The 27,033-nt window shown below is 42.5% G+C and overlaps 1 protein-coding gene across 6 annotated transcripts in view; it reads left to right on the plus strand.

Annotated features, from left to right (window-relative positions):
- Nucleotides 1-27,033, plus strand: part of LOC121567995 (roundabout homolog 2) — a 62,279-nt gene that overhangs the window by 20,921 nt on the left and 14,325 nt on the right. For all 6 annotated transcript variants that reach the window (XM_041878453.2, XM_041878454.2, XM_041878452.2 and 3 more), the window contains exons 2-11: nt 6,203-6,529; nt 14,526-14,683; nt 15,914-16,034; nt 16,114-16,252; nt 20,020-20,147; nt 21,969-22,093; nt 23,273-23,444; nt 23,669-23,874; nt 25,148-25,229; nt 25,486-25,660. In XM_041878453.2, coding sequence (XP_041734387.1) covers nt 6,203-6,529; nt 14,526-14,683; nt 15,914-16,034; nt 16,114-16,252; nt 20,020-20,147; nt 21,969-22,093; nt 23,273-23,444; nt 23,669-23,874; nt 25,148-25,229; nt 25,486-25,660 — 1,633 coding nt within the window. The remainder of the gene's footprint in view (nt 1-6,202; nt 6,530-14,525; nt 14,684-15,913; nt 16,035-16,113; nt 16,253-20,019; nt 20,148-21,968; nt 22,094-23,272; nt 23,445-23,668; nt 23,875-25,147; nt 25,230-25,485; nt 25,661-27,033) is intronic.

The following is a 27,033-nucleotide window of genomic DNA, read 5'->3' on the forward strand; positions in this document are numbered from 1 at the left end:
GCCCTCGGTGCCACAGAGTTTGCACTGATAATACAGTACGCATATCACAGGAGTTTGCTGCTTCTGGTTGTCACACAGACAGATAAAGGTGTTTGCCTTTCAGCTATGGCTGAGCTGTCTGCTATTCTCCAACCAAATTATAAAACACAAAAGCTTTATGGCCAGGCCTGTTGCTTCTGCTATGATGTAAGTACCAGGGTTGGGGTCAATTCCAATTTAATTAGACATTTAAATTCCTGCATTGATGTTGAATTCAAATGATTGAATTTGAATTAGACTGTTTGGACTGGAATTGTGAGAACAGTTAATCTTTGGAATTGTATTGGATTTCAATATTTGTAAATTTCCCAGTTAATAGAATTAATGCACTTAGTATCAAAAATCTACTGCAGGATTTGTTTTAAATAATTTTTGCTCTGCTGTCTGAACAGTGACATGATCAGCCTGAGGGAGTAGAATTTGTGGAATAGTTTGGGATAATATTGAATTGAGCGATGTGCTTGGCCATTTAAAGTGCTACAGCTCATCTGATATTAGGGCCCTATACAATCTTTGTTGCGTATAACGCGCATGGAATCGTGGAATCCAGACATCAAAACGGAATTCAACAATATTAAAATGTTTTATTGAACTTATTAGGAAATGCATTAATTTGCCCAAGTGAATCATAAGACATGAACAAAATGCATCAGTGATTCATATTTTCATGCACCTTTCTGTGTGTGGTGCGTGCATATGTCTACACTTTGTGTAGCTGTTAGCGATTATGCTAATGATAACCTTCTTCTGGTAGAGATGGAAAGGCTTTCCCAAAAATCTTCTCACTTAAATGTTAACTACAAAGTAGCCTACGACTACCAGGCAGAATGATATCATGACTATTTGCGTCTATCCAGTGGCCATTTGTTTTGCAAACTCTGCATTCACATGAGCGCTACAGCAACACCGCTTAACCAAACAACAATCTCTTCCTAGTGCACACTTGCATTAAAGGGTAACATTTTTATTGAACTTTTTCCCAGACTTAAAAAATTGTCTCCTGGTGTGGTTTAAACATTGTTGTGGACTTACAACATCCATTTAAAAAAAATGTGATTTTGATTACAAATACAACAACAACAAGTAGAAAAAAGGAAACCTGGAAAAACTAAACCACATTTTTGAAAAAACTAAACGGAATCAGGCAAAGAATAAAACTAATTTTATAGGGCCCTATTCGTGTGTAACCTGTGGGTTTTAGCTGGGACAGCTACCGTGGTGGGATTGTTGTTTGCGTGTTTTCCTCAGGTTCATGGCATGTTGGTGAGTGTTTCTGATGTGCATAAAATGAGTTCATAAAAAAAACACATCTGCTTACAGTTAAAAGCTTGGATTTATACACGTCTCAGATGTAACTACTATAGTGTAGAAGCCAGCATGTACAGTGAGCTCCAAAAGTGAAAATATACAATGACTGAGGTTTAATTTGAGTGTATTTTCATTAAATATCGGGTTAACCGTTTAGAAATTATAACACTTTTTGTACATTGTCCCCCCATTTTAAGGGACCAAAAGTATTGGGACAAATTCACTTATTTGTGTATTAAAGTTGTCAAAAGTGTAGTATTTGGTCCCATATTCCTAGCGCGCAATGAGGTTAGCTGGTCCTCACTAAAGTCCCGTAGAGCACTTCCTTATTCCCTTTTTGTTTACAAAGCCCTACAACACAAGCTTCCAACTAACCTAACTTCGTTGTTAAAGTATATAAAAAAAAACATTAGATACAAAACCCGCTCACTGGGTTGGTTAACTCTTGAGGTTCCTCGGGTCTCCACCGAATTAGGTAAATCCGCTTTTAGTTTTAATGCATCTCATTGCTGGAACCAACTGCAAAATACACTGCAATTGGATGCTCTGATGCCGCTTGGGCAATTTAAAATATTGATTGGGGAACTATTTGCTAAGGAATGTGGCTGTTTTTCCTGATTGTTTGTTGTGCTGTATTTTAGTTTTGTTAATCTGATTTTTGATTTGATTTGTCTATGAATTGTATGTGCAGGGCTCCCTTGCTAAAGAGACCCTGGTTTCAATGGTGACTCCCTGTTTTTAAATGAAGGTTTAAAAAAATATAAAAATGCATTAAGCTTGTGACTTTACAAACTTGTTGGATGCATTTGCTGTTTTAGTTGTTTCATATTATTTTGTGCCCAATATAAATGAATGGTGTGTATATAATGTATTGTGTCATTTTGGAGTCACTTTTATTGTCAATAAGAATAGAATGTTTCTAAACACTTCTAGATTAATGTGGATGCTACCATGATTAAGTTGAAAGTTACAGACCCACAAATATGTGACCGATCGGCTCGATTCGGTCTTATGTAGCAAAATTTGAAATTTGTGTTTTTTACATTGGATAAAAGTAGAGACTCAAAGATAGAAAATTGTATATCATACACTACAGTTGAGGAACAATGGGAAAGTAATTCTGCTTTGAAAGTTGATCAACTTTCAATCTAACAAACCAGGCAACTTTCTAAACAACTTCTCTGTTTTGGTTTGTTTCTAGCTTGTTAGCTAACTAATGTTAAGTTAGCTGGCTAGCCAGTTCAAATAATGACCATATCATATAGCTGACAACATCTTAACTTTAGCTAATTTGTATTAATTATTACAGGAAAATAAACTCACAACAAGATCATTATTTACAAGTTAATGGCGAGCTAATTACAGAAAATAACTTACGGTTGTGAGTGTGACCAAATAAAAGCAGGGCATTTTAGAACTTGGACACTGTCTTGTTGGCCAAACTTTATATCCTAATTTTACTTTGGTGCAGGTCCGGTTGTTCTTCACATTACCGTCTCTGGTAAACGCACACTATATCAAATAAAATCAAAGTGTATTTGTCACTTGCACAGGATACAAAGGTGTAAACGGTACAGTGAAATGGTTACTTGAATAGTGGAGTCTTTTTGTTTAGACATCTAGCTAGCTAAACAATTAACCATAATCCCAACTCATGTTACTACCCTGCATGAATCTATAGGTAGCTAAAGCTTACCAACTACATTCAATGTTAGCTAGCTAGCTCACATTAGGCTATAACTAGAAATGCAAATGGCTCTGAGATACGAATAATATTACTACAGATCATACACATAATGGTAGCTAGCGAGCCAGCCAGCCAGACCGCTAATGTTAGCTAGCTAGCTAACAGTACGCTTTAACTTGCAATGAAAATGACTTTATGACTAAATTAGAAACGTATAATATCTGAAAATGTAGCTAGCTAGACTCTCTTACCTGTGTACATGGATGAACGCTTCTCCCTCTCTGTCAGATGCCATTGTAGCCCTTAGTTTGAAGATGTAATCCGGAGACAGGTGTGTTATATACAACAGCCTTCGTGTTCTCTTTCCGACTCCCTCTGCATAGTTGCAATCAAATGCCTGAATTTTCTCCATCTCCTTAGCTATCATACTCTGCTTCCACCGGGCATTCCACTGATTTCAAAACTCTGTCCTTGAGAAAGTGGAGAGCATTAGCAACACTTTTGCAGTTCTTCGCGTTATCTTTTAAAATGTTTAGAAGGTTTACCTACACATACTGAGCAGCTCATGTTATAGACGGAAGCGTGCTACATGGCAGACCAATCCAAACTCATCTCTCGGCATGTCCAGCCCATCCATTCTCTCAGCAAATCATGGCTAGCGGGAAGGTTCCTGTCTTTTTCCGTGGCTAAACCATCTAGGCTCGTAATTTTATTTATTTGTATTTACAGATGGCATACAATTTTGTTATTAAGGCACATGAAAGTTCATATGTTTCAGAAGGCATTTCTGCAAAAAAAACACATTTTGATAAAAAAATTTTTTACTTTCAAATGCCTTTCCTGTTAAGTAGTGACGCGTGACATACGCCTAGTTTCCTTAAACGAGTCACGTCATACCCCCGAGACATGTTAACCTCTCACCATTACAATAATGGGAGGTTAACATGTCTTGGGGGTATGATATTTATGCCTCTAACTTTCTCACTCATCATTGTTCACGATTCATTCAGGATTATCCATAATCATGGTAGTAGCATCCACATTAATGTAGACGTGTTTAGAAACATATTCTTATTTACAATAAAAGTGACTCAAATGACACTACATTATTTACCATTAATTTCTATTGGGCACAAAATAATCTGAAACACAACCAAAACGAACGGCAAATGCATCCAACAAATTGGTGGTCATAAGCTTGATGTAGTCATTGCATGCTATGAATATGGGACCAAATACTTAACTTTTTGACTACTTTAATACACATATAAGTGAATTTGTCCGAATACTTTTGGTCCCCTAAAATGGGGGGACTATGTAAAAAATATGTAATTTCTAAATGGTTGATCTGATATGGATTAAAAAAAACTAATTGAAGCTGACAGTCTGTACTTTAACCTCATAGTCAGTGTATCATTTCAAATCCAAAGTGCTGGAGTACAGAGACAAAATAACAACAAAATATTCACTGTCCCAATACTTTTGGAGCTCACTGTATGTCAATAGGTTACTGTTTGGTCCTCCTCACCATATGCTTCTGGTAATGGAACGTTTTCACTTCACTGGAGATTATAGACAGACTGCAGTAAAAATAACTCTAACATGATATTCAATGGCATGGTGAACATTCGTATTCCGAAAATCTTAACTGTTGCATTGCTGGGCTATTCGGTTGAAGTGGTTTAAAAACAACAGGCAAACAAGTAAGCAAAAAAACAGCAGATGGACAGGAAGGCATAAGATCACAATTAAACAAAGGAGAACCATAGAGTTACAGCTTTTTTGGGGTCTTTTTTTTTTGTTTACAATCAATCTATTCATACACTGCACATTGGTGTCACGCCCTGGCTCTGGGGACTCTTAAATGTTGAGCCAGGGTGTGGATTTTCTATGTTTAGTTTTCTATGTTTTTGTTCTAGATCGTGTTGATCTATGTTGGCCAGGGTGGTTCCCAATCAGAGACAGCTGTAGCTCGTTGTCTCTGATTGGGGACCATACTTAGGCAGCCTGTTGGCACCAGTTAGGTTGTGGGATCTTGTTCCGTAAAGGTTTGTGTTGTTGTAACCTCAGGACTTCACGTATCGTTCGTTTTGTTGTTTTGTTCGTGTGTTGTGTACTAAATAAAATGTACGCTTATCACGCTGCGCCTTGGTTCCACGAGTCATCAGTCAACGTTCGTGACAATTGGAGGCTTTTGCTTTTTTCTTAATTTTAATGATATACATTCCAGACACACAACTGTAGTACACATAGTTAGAGCCATCTACTCTAAAAGCTTAGCTGAAGCCCTTGGCTTGGAGAACTACTCTTCTCCCATACAGCAGAGGTTAACAGTAATGGATCCCAAGAGGGAGGGATATGGGAGAGCGCTCGCTCGCTCGCTCTCTCTCTCCATATATATATATTTCTCTTTCTCTCGCTCTCTCTCTTTTCTCTCTTATATTCTACCCACTTCAATCTCGTTTGGCTTTCTAGCTCTGTCTTGTTTTAGTTAGCATGTCACTGGCCTTCATGTCTTCTCTGCTGAAATCCTGACTGACATTGAGATTGGCCATTACCATCTCCTGTGGCTTCTTCCTCCTTTTGAAAATACCCCATCAGAGTAAAACCTGTCTTCTTCAGCAGGCTACCCACCATTACTGACAAATGGCATCTAAATGGACGTTGGTTAAAAGGCTAGATGGGATGATACACTCATTACAGTGTGAACAGTATACAAGCAGGATACTTACTTACCTATGCTCAAGGGGCTGTCTGATAAGGTGTTTTATTAAACAGTAGAATAACAGAGGCCCAGAAGGTAAAATAAAGATGTGATTTATCTCTATGGAGTGGGGAGAAACGACAACAACATGAGATCTTCAGTACTAAAGTTCTGAGCCTTGTTGTCAGCTTTACTATCACGGTAGCAGATCTCAGTGGTGAGTGACAGATGTATTTCTCTATTATTGTCCAACCCATCTGTCTCTCCCTCAGACTTCATGCATCCATACGTCCATGTCAGTGGAGATGGATTTGGGTTTGCCTGCCACAGAGCCTTTCTACTGCCTTTTTCTCAATGGGATTACATTATGTTATGATGTTTTCTTTCAGAGATGGCAGGTTTGGGCTACAGTATGAATGACTGATAGACAGCTGCATGGATAGTAAACCTATTTTACCTTACAGGGTCCCGTGCACGTTTTGAGGACAGCCCACCTCGGATCGTGGAGGACCCCTCTGACCTGATTGTGTCCAAGGGGGAGCCCGCGACCCTCAACTGCAAGGCAGAGGGGCGGCCTAACCCCACTGTGGAGTGGTACAAGGACGGGGAGCGGGTGGAAACGGACCGGGATGACCCTCGGTCTCACCGAATGCTCCTTCCCAGCGGCTCCCTCTTCTTCCTGCGTATCGTCCACGGACGACGCTCCAAACCAGACGAGGGCGTCTACACCTGTGTGGCACGTAACTACCTTGGAGAGGCTGTCAGTCGCAACGCTTCACTGGAAGTGGCCAGTAAGTCTTTGTAATTTTACTTGCTGTATATGTCACCCATGACCTGTGTGTGTTTGTCTCGCTCGCTCTCTCTCAAAGCACAACAGGTGAAGAGGACAGGCTTTCAGCTGCTATCTTGAACTTCTGAAAATATGACCATGTATTGTAGCCCTCAGTATCACGTGGTCGTCACTAGTTGTCACAAAGTCATAAACCCCGCCTATTTCTACAATTTATATTTTTAAAATCTGATTTTAACCCTAACCTTAACCACACTAGTAACCTTATGCCTAACCTTAAATTAAGACCAAAAATCTCTTTTTTTGTTTTGCGATATAGCCAAATGACTTTGTGGCTGTGGTAACTAGTAACAACCACATCACTTTATTTATTTTTATTTTATTTATTTCACCTTTATTTAACCAGGTAAGCCAGTTGAGAACAAGTTCTCATTTACAACTGCGACCTGGCCAAGATAAAGCAAAGCAGTGCGATTTAAAAACAACAACACAGAGTTACATAAGGGGTAAAACAAAACATAAAAAATGGCCACTTTCTCTCTTTCCCCTTCTAATTGTGGCAGTGTGGCATGACCCAGGGCTGAACGCAGGCCCTTTCTGGCGTTAGGAAATGGATTAGCGGAGTGTGTTAATTAGGAAAAGGAGCATAACAGATTAAGGAATGTCTCCTCGTTTAAAAACATAAAACAGCAATTTGCCTGCATCTTATCTTCCACCAGAGCACAGAGCCAGCCAGGCCTCCTCACCCTCAGCCTCTAACTGCTCATGGCTCACGGACCTCCTCCACAGCTCATGTTCAAAAATAGGGCCAGCTTTAGTTCAGCTTCCACACTGAGTGATATATCCACACTCATAAACGGCAGAACATCAAATATTAGAGAAAAACTAAATATATTAGCACAGAACAGCTTCCATAGAAAAACATTTAAGCGCCACAGTTATATTGTTGTTTTTGATGATGATTTCTCCTCAGCCAGTGGCGATGTAGCTGGAGATGACGCAGTCATACCAGTAAGGCTATGTATCACCTAGATGCAGACTCTCGGTGACTAACTGCGGTAATGACTGTATTGTCCTAGGTCTGGTGCCTCTGGGTAGCTGGGGAATATGTTAAGACAGTAGGGTGTTGGTGGTCTTAGCTTCACTAAATGTCTTGATTAGGACTGAATTGCTACCATGGTAACGATAGTGAAATGTCACAGTGAGATCAATGCAACTCCTGGCTTGGGAGTAGCTCAGAGGAAAGATCCATTGAATTTCTGTGGTATGTAGGCACGCATAGATCTGAACCATGACACCTCACCCTGCCCTGACTGTAATGGGGATTGGCTAAAGTAGAGTATTACCGCAACAGGGTTGTGGAATTTAGATAGATACATTTCTACACAGTTAGTTCCTTCCACACAATCAGTCCCTTCACAGCACAAATGCATCGGAAGTGACATGTATTTCATGCTTAAATGCTTTTTCGCCTTCGGGGTCCACAACTCAGGCTTCAGTATAGCTAGACAGTGTTGCTTCATTTGACTTCCTCAGAATAAGCTTAATGTTGGGTATGGAAATGCTAAACAGTGATTTATTGCTGCCTGTGTTCTTGTTGTTGGCATGAATAAGCTGCAAGCGACCAGCTGAATAGCAGGGCTGTTGAGGCGCCTAGTTAATGAGATATTGTGTATGAATCCATTCACATATTCCTCCCAAAAATAGCAGTGTTCTGCTCTGTCAGATAGCCTTTATGTAAGAAGAAGAGGAAAGCGGTATCTATTTCAAAGACGTGAATGTCTGTCTGAGGGAGCAAACAGCCGCGTTCTCTGAGCTGGATTAAAATAAAGTAGGACAAATAAAAAATAAAACTTGCTTAAAAGGCTTTTGGGCCAGATGTCCCTCTTTCTCCTGATGGGGGGATTATGAAGGAATGACATTTTGGGCTGCAGCTTGTTTCTTGGCCTCTTCTACACAACAATTCTGCCACTGGTCTCTTTAAACCCTGAATGGACAGATATCACAGTGCCCAAACTGTTCATTTGAACTCTATTGTTACTACAATACGTTATACATTTTTTTGGTCATAATCATTTACATAAAGGATTAGAGATTTTGAATAATTTAGTTGGCTTTAACAAGTGCCTAAGGATGAATTTGTAGGCATGAGTTGACCACTCGTCCAACCATTGAAACACAACAGGCTCAGGAGACCTGGTAAACACAGACAATGGCTGGATTAAATCAATCCCTCCTCTCCTCTCGACAGGCGCCAGCTGGCTCTATTAGCCGTGACACGGCAGTAGCAGAGAGAGAGGATTAGACCACCTCTAATGGGTTTACTCCTACTGCACTTAGACAAAAGTAAAATGACTGACTGACAATCAGGTCACTTTACTCTAGGACCTGCTCTCAGATAGAACACTTCCACTTGCCTGCTAGGCTCCCATCCCATACACACCTCTTCATCTACATTTACATTTTAGTCATTTAGCAGACACTCTTATCCAGAGCGACTTACAATTAGTGTGTTTATCTTAAGATAGCTAGGTAAGACGACTACATATCACAATCATAGCAAGTACATTTTCCCTCAGTAAATATGTTATCAGCAAAGGCAGTGCTAGTAGGAAAGTGGTGGAGGGTTCCAGGACAGAGAAGAGCTCTGACTGGGCTGAGCGGGAGCTGCCTTGTGCTGCTGTTCACAGCTCACGACTGTGTCTGCTGGTTAGCGTTTTTTCATCATGAATCTTGTTCTGGAGGAAGCTCTGCAGAGTGGTCACTAGCTGGCACAGCCACAAAGTCATATTTTAACCTTAACCACACTGCTTACCCTAATGCATAATTCTAACCTTAAATTAAGACCAAAAATCAAATTTTTTGTTTTCTTGCATTTTTACAATATAGACAATTTTGACTTTGCAGCTGGCCCATCTAGCGGATATCACTCAGTTCTGCCTCAAGGGCAAGACTCATCCCAATTAAAGTCAACTTGCACTCTGTCCCTCCCAAACTCTGCCCAACCTTTCAACCCTGTCCCACACACCACCTTTAGAGTGCCCCCTCCATCCTCACCTTCTCCCTACACTCCTCCCCAATCCTGTCAACCCTACTCCTCCATCCTGCCTTGAGACTGTTCAATGAATCTGATCACTGACTGATGTTTAGTCTAATGGTGTCCATAGTGAACTGACTGACAATGGCAACACGATGCAAAGCAGCCCATTATTGCCATGACTACTCTCCCATCTCCCCCCTTTAAAACACTAACAGATGGCCACTACGACTGCACTAAAGCTGCACTCTTGCTAAACGCTAAATATTGAGATTAATGTCACTTAAAAATACAGTGAATATCTGAGGATATTCTTAATCTCTTAATCTGTATATCCCTGAAACATTAAAATTATGAAAATAAATGGCACTGTCGAATGATTGGAATGTAGTAGTAACAGTAAAGTATGAAAATGTATGCACTCACTACTGTAAGTCGCTCTGGATAAGAGTGTCTGCTAAATGACTAAAATGTAAATGTAACAATTTATTACAGTAGTAACCATAGAGCATAATGGTTAGTCATTTAGCCACATTGTTAAAGCTGAGCTAAAGAAATAGCAGGAGGTAGATGAATATAAGAATATAATATGCCATTTAGCAGACGCTTTTATCCAAAGCGACTTACAGTCAATATGGTCTTTAGTTATCCCCAGGCCAGGCTAGGCCCTTAGGTGCCCTCTTCTCCACTCCTGTCACCGTAAGGTGATGTAGGGATAGTTCAGATTCAGGATGTTCTGGTACTTATTCACCACCAGTGGGAATCAGTGTGAGTCATGTTTGGTACAAAGACTGTGTTTTGGACGTTACCTCAGGAAGTCCCCTGGCCATCTGTCTGTCTGAGAATATCAGGAGATTCCTGTGGTGCCATTTATAATTTCATAAAAATATAACAGTGTGTGAATTCTATGAAACGACTTTTAGCATGGCATCCTTTAAAGCCTGGGTGAAGGAGGGATCGTATTAACTTCCAACAGCTTCAAAGAGTTGCTCTTGGCTGCTCGCACTGCACAGTGTTGGGGGGGAAATTATCTGAGGCTACATTCCGCTCTCTGACACGTGTTTCAAGCCCTCAAATGGCCCACATTCTGGGACTTCTGTGGTTGAATGTGTGGGTGAGAGTGGAGAGGTGTTTGTGTGTGTGTGTGGTTATGGGATTAGCTCATTGGCTCTATAACCATGACTTCTCTTCAGTTCCCTCAACATGGCTGGGTGTGCTCCCGGTCTCGTCTCTGCACCAGCCCTTTACAGACGGAGCTCAAAAAATAATACACCACTTTCAATTAGCCCTCAGCTCTCTGAAGCTTTTCAAACAAGCAGCCAGCTGAGTTGGGACTACTGAACAGACTGTTGGGAAGGGTGTGTGCTTTGACAGGTTATAGCTCATCCATCAATTGTCTAGAGGGTGGTTCTTTAATTGTGTTGGGGTCCCTTTTTGTTGGGTTTTGGGGGCGAGTAGGATGGGAAGTCAGGGGGTTCCGTTAGACCCCTGAAGGGACAGATGTCCAGGCAGCGCATGCCTGTAAATGTTCCCTTAAACTGCCCCCCTACCTATGTACTTAACTCACCCCAGACTGTAGGGGCGCAACTCCTACTAGTTGGATGAACTGATAGGCCTTGTGTATCTTAGATTCAGATGTGGTGGATGTATTACAATCTGAGAGAGAAAAACTCCAGTTGAATGTGATGAGGAATTCTGACAAGCTTTTTAATGTTCTGAACAAGACTTTACTTTTGAAACAAATGGGTAACAGAATTCGACTTTTCTAAAAGTTTAAATGTCACGTCAATGACAAAAGCCTCAGCTGGGGAATTAAATGTGCTTCATTATAATACAGAAAAAATGCCTCCAAATGATCAAAAGTAGAGATTACTGCTGCATTTGAACAGGCAGCGACTTCAGGCAGGCAGAGAGTGTGTGACAGATTCTCATATTGGGGGGCTGGCGAGAGGGAGGGGGGAGGTTGAGCAGACAGATCGACAGATGACCACTTCAATCCTGACAGCGGATCTGAAACACAGCCGGATCAGCGATGGCCCAGCCACCATTTGTCTGCTTCTCAGAGATTAGAATATTCATAGCAACACGTTTCCCAAGATAATTGCAGCCCTTACAACTCAAGATAGAGGGGAGCCAGTCGCTATGCTCTAGATCAGGGGTGTCAAAGTCAAATGGACGGAGGGCCAAATAAAAAATTTAGCTACAAGCCGAGGGCCGGACTGTTCGAATGTTCATTGAAAAAATTTTAAATGACGCATATAGTCTAGTGAACCTAATTGAACCTACTGAAAACCTAACAAATATATTCCAATATGATCAGATAAATAAAGCAATATTTTCTTATGGCTCTGTCAGTAATCTTTAATTTTCAACAGACACAAAAGACAAATTTCCTTTATATAAAAATCCCCATAACATGAACATTAAATGAAAGAAACCGGTATTCAAGGCACCATCAGTAGCCTATATTTTCTATTTTAGCAAAAGTGGGCTAAATTTACTTCAAAGAAAAAAACAATAATAGCAATTTTCTATCATCCACTCAACTGAAATATTTTTAAAATATAATTGGATTGAAATACAATAAAATAAAGTGCAAAAATCTATTAATCAAAAACAACACTTTGTTTAAGGAGAAGTAACATGCAGTGAAAACAAATATTAAACTTTAACTTTTAAACTTGAACTGAGTAAAAACTCTAAATATGTGATTGCACAGTAATGTTCACTTGTTTGAGGTTGAGGGTGATACTTGGTGGTGTCCCATCTTTTCCACAAGTTCATCAATGTTCGGGGTAAGGCTCTGAGCTGAGGAAATCCTCAGCAGTAAGTCGACTTCTGTGTGATGTTTTGTTCAGGTTCATCAAAGAAAACAGTTGTTCACACAGGTATGTGCTGCCAAACATAGACAACGTTTGAGCAGCCTGGATGCGCAGCTGGGGCATTGTGTCGGGGAGGAAACGGGCGAACTCCGCAGCACCCACTGCCGCATATTTTGCCCTCAGTGCATCATTGCATTGGAGGTCAATCAACTCCATTTGGAGGTTTGGTGGTGAGCTTTCCACGTTTTTTGAACAGAGCCTGTCGAGATTTGAGGCCTCGTTTTAATTCCTCTGCCTTTTGTAGCCTTTGTTCCATGTCCATATTCTTGTTTTTGTCCGCGTGTTTCGTTTCATAATGTCGTCTCAGATTATACTCTTTCAGTACCGCCACACTTTCTCCACACAGAAGACACACAGGTTTTCCAGCTACCTCCGTGAACATATACTCCGACTCCCACCTTGTTTGAAACCCCCGGTTCTCAGTGTCCACCTTCCGTTTTGCCATTTTTGATGGGTATCTGAAAGTTAATTTTACTGTGATGCTGACGACTGCTGTGCCAATAAATATTGAAATGAAGCAGCCTACTGCTCGGTGCGTCACCGTTGCATTGTGGGAAATGTAGTATTGGTGCGTGTAAAAGATCTGCGGGCTGCCGGCTTGCTGCGGTCTGCGGGCCGGTTCTAATAATAAATCAAGATCATCCCAGGGGCCGTAAAAAACCTTCTCGCGGGCCGGATGTGGCCCGCGGGCCTTGACTCTGACATATGTGCTCTAGATGGCTGTGATAAACTAAATGAGATGGTAATCAGTCAGTCAGTCACTGTGGTTGTGAATATAAATGCCATGTTAAGACACAGGTAGCTACTGTGTTGATGAGGAGGGATCTGTCAAACACACGTGAGGTGATAAGTGATGGGGGTAGTGTGGCTTAGCTGGAGAGACGTCCAGTTGACCGACAGGTGATGAGTTCACTAATGCGTTTAGTATAGATTAACTGATGTTTGAGATTGGACTAATTCACAGCATATTTGCAGTGCTAATTGATTTGATTGGGTGTTGATGCATTACCGTGCTAACAGATGGATAGTTTGACAGGCAGGCAGACGGTCTGATTGCTTACTTTGTAAAATGCCAACCTAAAATATTTATAAAGGTATAAGAAGATATTGTATTCTGGAGTAGTGTGTGTGTGTGTGTGTCTGTTGGTGAAGGAAAAAGCCAGAGGAAAGTGTTCATAGGTTGCCTGCAGACCCTCAGAGAGGCTGGAATAGTAGTGCTGCACAGGTTTCCTGAGGCCTTGGCCAGGCATCAGCGTTCATACAGTAGCTTTCCTCTGTCAGTCACTGCTGGGATTTAATGACAAAGGTTGCTGCCAAGTCAAGCCTCTCATCCTGTCTTCATTTGCAGAGTAAAGGCTGCTAACCTCAGTGTGACAGTGACATAAAGATCACGTCCCCTTTTTTTTTTTTTTTTCGTTCATTGTGTCACTGTCAGATTTGTAGTACGGAGCTGTGAGTTAGCATAGTTTCCAGTGTGAGACAGAAGCATTGCGCTAATATGTGATGCCATTTTCCCCTCTGACAGGTTAAATTATTAATGTGTTTGTATTTTTTACTCTGTGTTGGACTGAGAGATGTGCATTATTCATCCACTCTGACAGTAGAGACTGCAGACTAGGATGCGGCACAGGAAACATCAAAACACTGCACAACAAGGAAGTTGCCAAGGATTTGAACAGTCATGTACAAGCACAAAACACAATGTACTGCTCTCACCCAATCAGCTTGTTTTCCTCTCGTCTAACCTTCAAACAGAAACTCTACATATTAAATATGCTCAAATTAATTACAAGGACAATATTTGACATTGCACTTGTGATGACATGGACAGAATACCGCATTGGAGATTGATGTGTAGGCCAATTCTGATATATCTATCTGTCTATCTAATAGTTAGCATTTGAAAGACAATATATTCACAATAACATACATATAATGGTACTAAATTAATAGATAAAAACGATCTGCTATATAGTTTGACTGTCTATTTTTCCTAATGTGTTTACCTAGCTGGTAAAATAAAGGTACAATAATATGAATAGATAGTCTAAACCATGTCTATGCTCTCCTCTCCCCAGTCCTGAGGGATGACTTCCGCCAGGCCCCCAGTGATGTGGTGGTTGCAGCTGGTGAGCCAGCGGTTCTGGAGTGTGTTCCCCCCCGGGGTCACCCTGAGCCCACCGTCTCCTGGAAGAGGAACAATGCCCGCGTCAGCAACAAGGATGATCGCATCTCTGTGAGTCTCACCTATACAGTGCTTTGAAAAAGTATTTGCCCCCTTTCTAATTTTCTCTACTTTTGCATGTATTTTTGATACTGAATGTTATCAGATCTTCAAACAAACCCTAATAGTAGGAAAAGGGAACCTGAGTGAACAAATAACACATGGGTCCCATTATGCCTGGCGAAAACCAAACACTGCATTTCACAGTAAGAACCTCATACCAACGGTCAAGCATGGTGGTGGTGTGATGGTTTGGGGATGCTTTGCTGCCTCAGGACCTGGATGAATTGACTTATAGAAGGAACAATGAATTCTGCTCTGTATCAGAGAATTTTACAGGAGAATGTCAGGCCATCCGTCTGTGAGCTGAAGCTGAAGCGCAGCTGGGTCATGCAGCAAGACAATGATCTAAAACACACAATCAAGTCTCCATGAAAATGCTAAAAGCAACCAATTGGAAGTTTTGGAATGGCCTAGTCAAAGTCCAGACCTAATCCCAATTGAGATATTGTGGCAGGACTTGAAACGAACAGTTCATGCTTGAAAACCCACAAATGTCACCGAGTTAAAGCAGTTCTGCATGGAAGAGTGGGCCAAAATTCCTCCACAGCGACGTGAGAGTCTGATCAACAACTACAAGAAGCGTTTGGTTGGAGTCATTGTAGCTAAAGGTGGCACAACCAGTTATTGAATGTAAGGGGGCAATTACTTTTTCACACAGGGGCATTGGGTGTTGCATGACTTCATAAATTAAATAAAATAAGAATATATTTTTTGTTATTTGTAAACTGTTTCCTTTATCTAATATTAGGTTTTGGTTGAAGATCTGATAACATTCAGTATCAAAAATAGAAAAAAACAGAAACGGGGCAAATACTTTTTCACCGTACTGTATGACCCATGAACTATAACCCCTAGTTACAACATCAAGCTCATTCGAGTTAGAAGTAAAACCCTCTAGAGTTTACATACACTAGAGTTCCAACCCAAAGCTCACTGTGCTCAGTGCAGTTAAATCCCAATTCAACCCAAACTGTCTCAAAGTCCATTAATATAATTAATGATGCATGCTGATGATGGTGGAATCCTTAATGATACATGCTGATGATGGTGGAATCATAAATTATACATGCATTTGAAGTGCTTATGTCAGATGGTGGAAGTACTGCCTCTCCTCTGAAAAGCCCAAAGGCTAATACATGGAGTGATATGATGACCTGTCATCACTGTCTTGTTTTTCAGATGCGTGGGGGCAAGCTGATGATCTCCCACACCAGGAAGAGTGATGCTGGCATGTATGTGTGTGTGGGCACCAACATGGTGGGAGAGAGGGACAGTGATCCTGCTGAGTTGGTGGTGTATGGTGAGTCTGTCACACCAGTGTGTGTGTATGCGCGCATTACACTGTCTTTGTGTGTGTAAGTCTGGGTCTCTCTATGCAGAGCGTCCTGTGCTGATGCGGAGGCCGGTGAACCAGGTGGTGATGGAGGAAGAGACCGTTGATTTCCTGTGTGAGGTACACGGAGACCCCGCCCCTACGGTACGCTGGCGCCGAGAGGAGGGGGAGCTCCCCCGTGGGAGGTGAGGACACATTGACGGACAGGTCCACTCACTAATAGAAAAATAAACGGATTGATTGACATCTGAAGAGATGGACAAAACACTCAGTGATGCATTGATTGATGGAGTGCTGGAGGTACAGACTGACAGAATGAAGGAAGCCCATTCACCAGGGATGCACAGGCATGAGCACAGATAGGGCTTGAGAGGTGCGGTCACTGCTCGAGTGTGTGTAGCTAGCTAACTACAGTGAGGGGAAAAAAGTATTTGATCCCCTGCTAATTTTGTATGTTTGCCCACTGACAAAGACATGATCAGTCTATAATTTGAATGGTAGGTTTATTTGAACAGTGAGAGACAGAATAGCAACAAAGAAATCCAGAAAAACGCATGTCAAAAATGTTATAAATTGATTTGCATTTTAATGAGGGAAATAAGTATTTGACCCTCTGCAAAACATGACTTAACACTTGGTGGCAAAACCCTTGTTGGCAATCACAGCGGTCAGACGTTTCTTGTAGTTGGCCACCAGGTTTGCACACATCTCAGGTGGGATTTTGTCCCACTCCTCTTTGCAGATCTTCTCCAAGTCATTAAGGTTTTGAGGCTGACGTTTGGCAACTCGAACCTTCAGCTCCCTCCACAGATTTTCTATGGGATTAAGGTCTGGAGACTGGCTAGGCCACTCCAGGACCTTAATGTGCTTCTTCTTGAGCCACTCCTTTGTTGCCTTGGCCGTGTGTTTTGGGTCATTGTCATGCTGGAATACCCATCCACGACCCATTTTCAGTGCCCTGGCTGAGGGAAGGATGTTCTCACCCAAGATTTAACAGTGAAGTTGTCCTGTCCCCTTAGCAGAAAAACACCCCCAAAGCATAATGTTTCCACCTCCATGTTTGACGGTGGGGATGGTGTTCTTGGGGTCATAGGCAGCATTCCTCCTCCTCCAAACACGGCGAGTTGAGTTGATGCCAAAGAGCTCGATTTTGGTCTCATCTGACCACAACACTTTCACCCAGTTCTCCTCTGAATCATTCAGATGCTCATTGGCAAACTTCAGACGAGCATGTATATGTGCTTTCTTGAGCAGGGGGACCTTGCGGGCGCTGCAGGATTTCAGTCCTTCACGGCGTAGTGTGTTACCGATTTATTTCTTGTTGACTATGGTCCCAGCTGCCTTGAGATCATTGACAAGATCCTCCCGTGTAGTTCTGGGCTGATTCCTCACCGTTCTCATGATCATTGCAACTCCACGAGGTGAGATCTTGCATGGAGCCCCAGGCCGAGGGAGATTGACAGTTATTTTGTGTTTCTTCCATTTGCGAATAATTGCACCAACTGTTGTCACCTTCTCACCAAGCTGCTTGGCGATGGTCTTGTAGCCCATTCCAGCCTTGTGTAGGTCTACAATCTTGTCCCTGACATCCTTGGAGAGCTCTTTGGTCTTGGCCATGGTGGAGAGTTTGGAATCTGATTGATTGATTGCTTCTGTGGACAGGTGCCATTTATACAGGTAACAAGCTGAGATTAGGAGCACTCCCTTTAAGAGTGTGCTCCTAATCTCAGCTTGTTACCTGTATAAAAAGACACCTGGGAGCCAGAAATCTTTCTGCTTGAGAGGGGGTCAAATACTTATTTCCCTCATTTAAAATGCAAATCAATTTATAACATTTTTGACATGTGTTTTTCTGGATTTCTTTTGTTGTTATTCTGTCTCTCACTGTTAAAATAAACCTACCATTAAAATTATAGACTGATCATTTCTTTGTCAGTGGGCAAATGTACAAAATCAGCAGGGGATCAAATACTTTTTTCCCTCACTGTTGTTTAAATTTCAACATTACTACCACAGCAGCATAACATTTGATTAACACTTGATTTAGCCTACATTATCAATAATATTGGGTCTGGTTGGCTGATACACGCAGCAGAGAGAGGCAAAAAGATGTAGAGAGGAGCGGCTGCATCAACGACCCTCCGACCCAACTCCACCCGTTCTTCAGTCGGTAGTTGCACATGTGTCAGAGCAGCAGCAACACAGGTAGTCTAGACTCTAACTAACCACCATATACTAAAATATCCACACAAGCCACTAGCCAGCCAGCCATATGAGTTAGAAGATTAGGAATATTATATTATGAAGTTATTCTTATTTGATATGAGCGTTGAAGATAAATCATAATCAGTAAAATAAATCGCTCTAGCTAACTAGCAGATTTACATCAATCATCAACGTCAATGATCAGTTGATAGCCCACCCTCTTTTTCGATGTCAATCATGTGTTTAGAAGGCACCGTAACTAGCTTGCTTACAATTTGTGATGAGAAGTGTGTTGTTGCAGAAATAAATAGGGCTATGCTATTTTTTAAAAATATATTTTGTATTACTTTTTTTCTCCCCAATTTCGTGATATCCAATTGGTAGTTAGTCTTGTCCCATTGCTGCAACTCCCCACGGACTCGGGAGAGGCAATGCTCGAGAGCCATGCGTCCTCCGAAACACGACCGTGCCAAGCCGCACTGCTTCTTGACACTGCTCGCTTAACCCGAAAGCCAGCCACACCAATGTGTCGGAGGAAACACCGTCCAGCTGGCGACCGAAGTCAGCTTGCAGGTGCCCGGCCCGCCACAAGGAGTCGCTAGAGCGTGATGGGACAAAGAAATCCCGGCCGGCCAAACCCTCCCCTAATCCTGGGGATGCATATGGGATTAAAGTATGTGACATTGATTGATGGCGTGCTGGAGGTACAGACAGACTGACAGAATTAGGGAAGCCCATTCAGCAGGGATACATATGGGATTAAAGTATGTGACCTAGAAAGCCCAGCTACAGTAATTACTCATTTATTTATGCCTTCCCTTCCCTCAGCCAATACAAATTCATGAATGGAAGGCCAGTGAGGATTCATTAGTTAACATGTACCTCCTGTGACTCTGCAACTTCACTATACAGTTGGAAGATCATCCGGGTGCACAAAATATACATATTTATATTATTATGATTATACTGTAACTATGGGGAGGGGGGGGTAAGAAAAAAAAAAAAAGTATTACTCTAAGATGGTCTCATGGTGACGGCGGTGACTCACTCTGCCCATTCTGATTGGCTGTTTGACTCTAACACGGTTGACTTGTGCATCTCTCTCTGCAGATGTATTAAGTTATAGGGTTGACTCTAATTCTTTATTCAGATTACTTCATACAGTTACATTTTGATGGGTCAGAGGGTCAGGTACATTCAAGGTCACTTTTACATAGTTCAAAGGCAGTGCTTCTCACACCTTGACCGTATCCAAAATCTGTCTTGCCTACTACTTACTAAAACTACATACTGTGTACTAATCGTACTATATACTATTTAGAACATACTGTTTAGTAAAAACAAATGCAGTAAGCAACAAATATCAACATACTGGGTTCATCCTACTGAGAATGTGTCATCTAATGCACAATTCCGTTGATTCCTGCCATTCGTTCATTTGGGTACAGCGCGTCCCCTTATCTCATTATCAGCTGATTATCACACGTGAGTCTGGAATGACGATTCTCTTCTTCAAAAGTGTGCATTGAATTCTACTAGATGAAAACCCGAAATGATTATAACATCCTGGCATTTAAAGCTTACTCGATTCTTGAAATGTCACATACTATAAAACTTTATATTTTCGCATAACTAAAATGCCTACTATTTAGAACGCAAGTATGGGTATTCTGACACAACCATGGTCTTTCCGTCTCTATGGTTTGCTTTATGAAAATACTTTTGACTCTCTGTGTGTCTGTTCCAGGTTTGAGATCCGCAGTGACAACAGCCTGCGTCTGACCAGGGTGAGAGGGGAGGACGAGGGAACTTACACCTGTATGTCTGAGAACAGTGTGGGCAAGACAGAGGCTTCAGCCATGCTACAGGTCCATGGTAAGAAACAAATATTCTCTCTCTCACTCACTCACTCGCTCGCACACACTCACACCCACTGATATGCGTTCTCACCCGCAAAGGCACACTCATGCATTCAGTACAGTACGGTCACACACTGTTATGTCCACTTAATTTGACAGTGGTCATTTAGAGTTGTCAGAGCTCTGCCCATCCATCCGTGTATGTTGGAATATGTGTTGGCATATCAATGCATTTGTGCTGGGCTCTCTTCAACTCCACTGACAGAAGATTATGCTAAACCGTATGGATTACTCCCTCTGACAGCTGTTTGGGAGATGGTGCGCTTTAACACACTGCCAGAGAGCAGGACCACTATTAATAAGACGTGTATGTGTATGTGTGTGTGTGTTGGCTGAGTGGGCAGTGGGGTTGACTTCATCCTCCATTGCTTTTGTCAGTCCTGATAAAATCTAAACCCTCTTCAAACAATGCATTCCCTTCATTCTGTTCCATGTTTCATTGACTATGTAGGAGATGTCATGTTTTCATTTTTTACATTTTACTGTAGTCAGCCATCTCATTCCGTTTCATTTTATTTCCCCCCACACCATTCTGACTTTGTTTGTAGATTTTCTTTCAAATTAATTTCACCTAATGGTTTAAAAGAGCCTGTAACATGACTTACTGCATGGTCGTGTCTCTAGTCTAGTGGTCTGTTGAAGCACTCAGGCAGTGCAGTAAGTAAGCCTGTACTCTGACACAGTGACTTAATGTACACCAGATTAAGGATTGGTATCAAACACACACATCTGCTGTTTTTACTCTCATTAAAGAAGTGTGTTGATATATGAGGACACAAAGTTCAGACATTCACTGACATACTGTTCTTTGTTTGTTACCATAGAAATCCATGATTGATGAATGCGACATTTTTCCAATGGAAAATACCACTATTCATTTGATGTTTGTTTTTTTACCCCCCCCAAAAAAATTATATCTAAATGTCTGAAGGTAACAGAACTGCTAATACATGTTCACTCTGATCATGACTCTATTTGAATTGAACATAAACCACATTAATGTTTATTAACATGGTTTCTCTGCACGGTTCCCTGTCATAGTTACATCCCCCCTGCTGGCTGGTTAGTGATGTTAGTGTAGTGAAGTCAGTCGCTCTCTGTGGCTGTGTGTGCGTGCGCCATCTCTGATGTGGGAAGATCTGCTGTGTTCTCCCTCAGAGGGAAAATCAAGACACGACACAGATGACTCAGTTCCCTTGAGGATTTAGCCTGATCCCATGTGTGTGTGTGCGGTGTGTGTGTGTGTGTGTGTGTATGAAGACGGGGAAGAAGCCTGCTGAGGAGAGTAAACAGCAGGAGAGCTCAGAGTCTATGGAAGGGGAGTCAATGCTGTCGTTGTGCAGTCAAAGTCTATAGGAAGATAGGATGTGGTGGGATCAGAAGCAAGCTGTGGCCACAACACACAACCTGACTGCCAGTTCATTTCCACTGATATCACTCCAAAGTAAACCCACAAATACCGTCACAATAGTTTAAGATTGGAATTAGATGATGGCCTGTGTCAGTATAAAAGATAGGCATCAATGTCTTCACTCGATAATGTGAAAATGAGAGGGCAGATTAATCAGAAAGGGAAACCATATATCAACTGGCTGAGGGTGACAGCAGTCAAATCATGGAGTAAAAAGGGTAGTTCTATATGCTAAATGTTTAATCAATACTGTTCTGGCATTACTTAGTAAGTATCGATTATGCAGAAAAATTGTCAATTTAAATGCTAAAACTTAACACCTAAAATCTGAATCTCCTAACCGAGTGTCTCTGCTGTCCTCTCCAGTGCCTCCACAGATCACCATTAAACCCCAGGACCAGATCTCTGCTCAGGGGCGCAGCGTCACCTTCCGCTGTGGCACCCGAGGAAACCCCTCACCCGCCATCTTCTGGAAGAAAGAAGGAAGCCAGGTAAGAATGTCACTTCCTGACAAACAGGAAGAGAGCGGTCAATAAAGACTACTTCAAAAAAAAAGAAAGAAAAAAGACTAATACCTTGTAAAGAGGTTAAAATAATTTAAACAAAATTCCAACTATGTAGACACTACAACATGTGTTGTCAGATAAATGGCTATTTAAACTGATCAACAAAGTAATGATGTTATGTCACATTTAAGTAGGATTTTGATGTGTTTTAGCCTTATTTGTACTCAACAGGCCGTTATTTTGATCAGCAGCAGACATAGTTTTCTCACCATGTTTGTTTGGTGGTGACTCATTTGATTTCTCTCAGCTTGAAACAAGCCGGGGAATCGTTAGATTAAACAACGCTTTTCCCACATTTTTCTCGATTGCCGTGCTCTTGAAGAGACATTGGCCAAGGTGAAATGAGGGAGGGAGCTCGTTTGCATTTGGCTGTGAGATGCGACGACCAATAGGTGTTGGAAGGAATCACGGGAAATGCGTTGGCGAGGAAGTCGCTGTTACCTGCAGACAGATGAAGAGAGGGGGAGGAAGGGTAGATGAGCTACATCAGGTGGGAGAGGAGCTGCCTCCCCGGGAAATAGGTACAGAAACACGATGTTTAACGCCTTCTATCATTATAACTTACTATAAATACCTTCTGATAACAGCGGGGGAACAATCAAGATCACTTAGTCTAGATGGTTCTAGTAGAGGAGTTAACCCTCAGGTCCGCCAGGCAGGGGGAAGTTGGCCTGAGGCTTTCCGAATAAGTTTCAATTTGTTCCAGTCTGTGATAGTTGTGGTGCCTGGTCCCCTGTTTGGGAAGCGGTTTGCTGTACTTTTGGGATTATCTTGTGGCCTTATAACCCTGGTCCTCCTCTCACTCAGTCTAAGCCTCTTAGAGGAATGAAATGGATGGATGGATGGGGAGATAGATGGAAGGATGTCCCTTTCCCCTATTCATGCCCATCTCCCCCTCTCATCACTCTGGCCATGTGTTAAGCATCTGTCAGCTCACATCAAGCCAACAGACCAAAACAAAAGTCCCAAGATCTCCTGCTATTCTGTATTGTGTTGGAAAAGTGATGGCCATATAATGCATGCATACACAATCTCTCATCACTAGCTAAGATGCAAGTTTTTCTTTCTCTCTGTGTGTGCGTGCGTGTGTTTGTTTGTGTGTAGATGCTGCTGTTTCCTGGCCAGCCCCTATCCCAGTCCGGCCGCTACTCTGTGTCCATGAGTGGTGAACTGTCCATCACAGACGTGCACCTAGAGGATTCTGGGTATTATATCTGCCAGGCCATCAGTGTAGCAGGAAGTGTCCTGACCAAAGCCCTGCTGGAGGTGGAAGGGGGTGAGTTTGAGGGATGGAGGGGGTAACTTTGGGATGAGGAAGGAATATGGTACTCTGGAGAAGAGAGCCCAGCAAAAATACATTGACATTACAACACACACATATGGATGGGCAGATAGGCTCTGACAGCTCTACCATAACCACTGTCAAATAAAGTGGACATTAGTGTGTGTGACAGGACTCACTGACATAATATCCTGTCTGTTCTTCCCTCTCACCCATAGGTCCTTCAGACCGTGTTCCTCCAATCATCCGCCAAGGCCCAGCCAATCAGACGTTGGCTCTGGGGTCCATTGCCCAGTTGCAGTGTCATGCGATTGGTGGACCCTCACTAAGGATTGTGTGGGAAAAGGACGGGGAGCGGATTGTGGGGGACAACCCTCGCATGACCCTGATGGAGAACGGGACGCTGCAGATCACTAACGTTGAGGTACGTGTATGATGTCATGGAATAAAAATATGGCTGTGATCTGATTTTGTCTTTTGATCCTCATGAATAAATTAGTATCGCGCGGCTGTACAGAAATGCCTGCCATCCATCATCGTTACATTTTTACTTTCTCCAAAGCCAGAGGGTAACCAACAAACGTTTTTATGTTCTCCTCCATTATAAAAATGAAGGTGAAACTGAATTTCAAACTGACCTCTCCGGCGCGATTACGTGCCTATGCAGTGTGTAATTGTAATGTTAATGAAGGCGCTTGTTTGCAAATGTAAATGTGTTCTGCTTTGATGAAAGAGCAGTCAGTGGCCCTTTTTTGTGCTGTGGCCTCACCTGGAGGTGAGCGTGCGGAGTGGGGAGAGCAGCATAGTTTGTGCTGATTGACTGTGGTCACGCATGATTAACGATTTCATAGCCTTTAATTAATTACATCTCTGGCACAACTCGCTCTCTCTTGCTCTCTCGCTCTGTCTCTCTGTCTCTCTGTGTCTCTGTCTCAGCAGTGGTGCTCAGCAAACTTGGAGCATTAACACAAGGTCCAATGCATCATTGAGGCAGGGGAAATCTGCCATGTCACTGCGCTCAATGGAACAGAAGAGATGCATTAGCTTGGCATGGAGAGAGAGGGAGGGAGGGAGAGGAATGGAGAGGATGAGATGTAGAGGGAGAAAGAGGGGCTACAAATATTTAGCCTTGGGATCCTAGTCTTCAATATTTCAGCAGTGGTTCAACTCACACAGTTCATCTGTCCACATACTATCAGTCCACCAACCAGAGATCAATGCTGTGGTGAATGATCTAACATGAATTGATGTTGGTTACAGTAGACTGGCACTCCGCCAGCCCAGTGTTAGTAACACCATTAGACCAGTGAAGTGTGTGGACATGTATACAGTACTGTGGAAAAGGAGAGCAGGTAGACTAGGGGTGTCCAACTCTCCCTGGAATGAGTTTGACACCTGTGAGGTAGACCATGCATATGGGGAGATGAATCCCATTTAGACTCCTACTGCTACTGTGGCTGAGTGATGTCTGCTTTGTGGCAAAGTGGCATTTCGTAAAAGCTTTTAACTTTAAACTCTAAAAGTGAGTCTCAGGACGGCGGCAAAGCAATGAACAAAGCAATTAATAAGTAAAAAGAGGAGATCCGCTGCTCCACTCGGATGAGCAAACACAGAAAGGATCTAAAGCACTGTGGTTCCAATGTTTTGGGTCCCCTCTCCTCGTGAAAGGGAGCTCAAATGCGCCTCTCTGTTGCTAGGATACGGATTCGGGAATGTACACGTGTGTGGTGTTGAGCGCCACGGGCGAGTCGAGCTGGAGCGGGACACTCACCATGAGAGGTAAACATATACACACTCCTCTCAGCGCCTCACAAAACCAAACAAACACCATTGGTTTCAAAAGATACATTACACCTTATGGAAACCTACTTTCCTGCTTTAGCTACAGGATTCATCACTACTGTGTGTGGAAATCAATAGACTTGAAAAATAAACAGTCAAACTCATACTATATCCCAGTACACCAAGTTACCATTATCACACACCACCACTGTGTCTCATGTTATCTCATGCCGTATCCCTGTTTGCGTCCCAGAGGACGGAGCCCCTGGGTCATCAGTTCCCAGGGTGTCAGAGTCCATCCAGCTGCCAGGGCCGCCCCAGAAGCCTGTGGTGACAGATGTGACCAGGAACACAGTCACCCTCACCTGGCAGTCCAACCCCCACGAGGGTGGAGCCGCTGTCACCGCATACATCATCGAGGCCTTCAGGTAATGTATACAAGGACTGGGTACCAGAGCCATATATTTAGAAACTGCATTTTCCAACCTATCTTAATACATGGCTTTGCAGGGTACCATATAACTAGAGGATTTATATTTCAATGCTAGGTACTGGGGTCTTTCTAGGTCTGTTGCTATATCAGTTGTGTCCTTGATTTGTATTCACATACAGAGATTTTCAATTTGGTTTAACTAAGCCATTCATACATGTGCTACAGTGGCAGGAAATAACGGCGTGAAGGGAAACCGAGCCATGGCAGATTCAATAAAACCATGAAGCATTCTGGAGCAGAGAGTCATAGAATCAGTTGTATGAAGAAAAAAAGCTGCATTTTCCCTGTGGTCCTGGACGGTACTGACCTGGGGCTATGGAAGGAGAGACTAGCCAGAGAGCTCTCATCACAGAGGCAGAGAGGGCAGAGGCTCTGGGCAGGCAGAGCCAAACACACAGACAGGCCAACAGGCTGCCTGCTGATTGGCACTGAGACTGACAGCACAGTTTGAGACGAGACATTCCCATGGGTAGCTGTTAGCTACTTTCCTCAAACTTCATCTAACAGAGCAAAGTATTTAAATAGAGCTATCTGGATGGGGATGTCTCCTATTGCTCCTCCGCTCACCCTCCTAGGGCTGGGGAACAGGGCTGAATGGAAGAGAAGGGGGATGCTTGAAGGGGGTTGGATGCTTGAAGGGGGTTGGAGGACAGCAGCGTGCAGATTGTCACTCAGGTCTTATCTGACACCTAGTTAAGGAGCAGGTCAGAGTTCTAGCGCTGCTTCCTTAAGGTGTCCGCATGCTTTCCAGACGAAACAGTTCGGAAGAATTTGTGCATACAGTCGTGGTCAAAAGTTTTGAGAATGACACAAGTATTGGTCTTCACAAAGTTCGCTGCTTCAGTGTTATGAGATATTTTAGTCAGATGTTACTATGGTATACTGAAGTATAATTACAAGCATTCCATAACTGTCAAAGGCTTTTATTGACAATTACATTAAGTTTATGCAAAGAGTCAATATTTTATGCAAAGAGACAACTTTTTCAAGACCTCTGCAATCCGCCCTGGCATGCTGTCAATTAACTTCTGGGCCACATCCTGACTGATGGCAGCCCATACTTGCATAATCAATGCTTGGAGTTTGTCAGAATTTGTGGGTTTTTGTTTGTCCACCCGCCTCTTGAGGATCGACCATCAATTCTCAATGGGATTAAGGTCTGGGGAGTTTCCTGGCCATGGACCCATCATTTCGATGTTTTGTTCCCCGAGCCACTTAGTTATCACTTTTGCCTTATTTCTTATTTTATTTTACCTTTATTTAACTAGGCAAGTCAGTTAACAACAAATTCTTATTTACAATGACGGC

This window comes from Coregonus clupeaformis, chromosome 6 (assembly GCF_020615455.1).
Source record: "Coregonus clupeaformis isolate EN_2021a chromosome 6, ASM2061545v1, whole genome shotgun sequence".
Taxonomy (NCBI): Eukaryota; Metazoa; Chordata; class Actinopteri; order Salmoniformes; family Salmonidae; genus Coregonus; species Coregonus clupeaformis.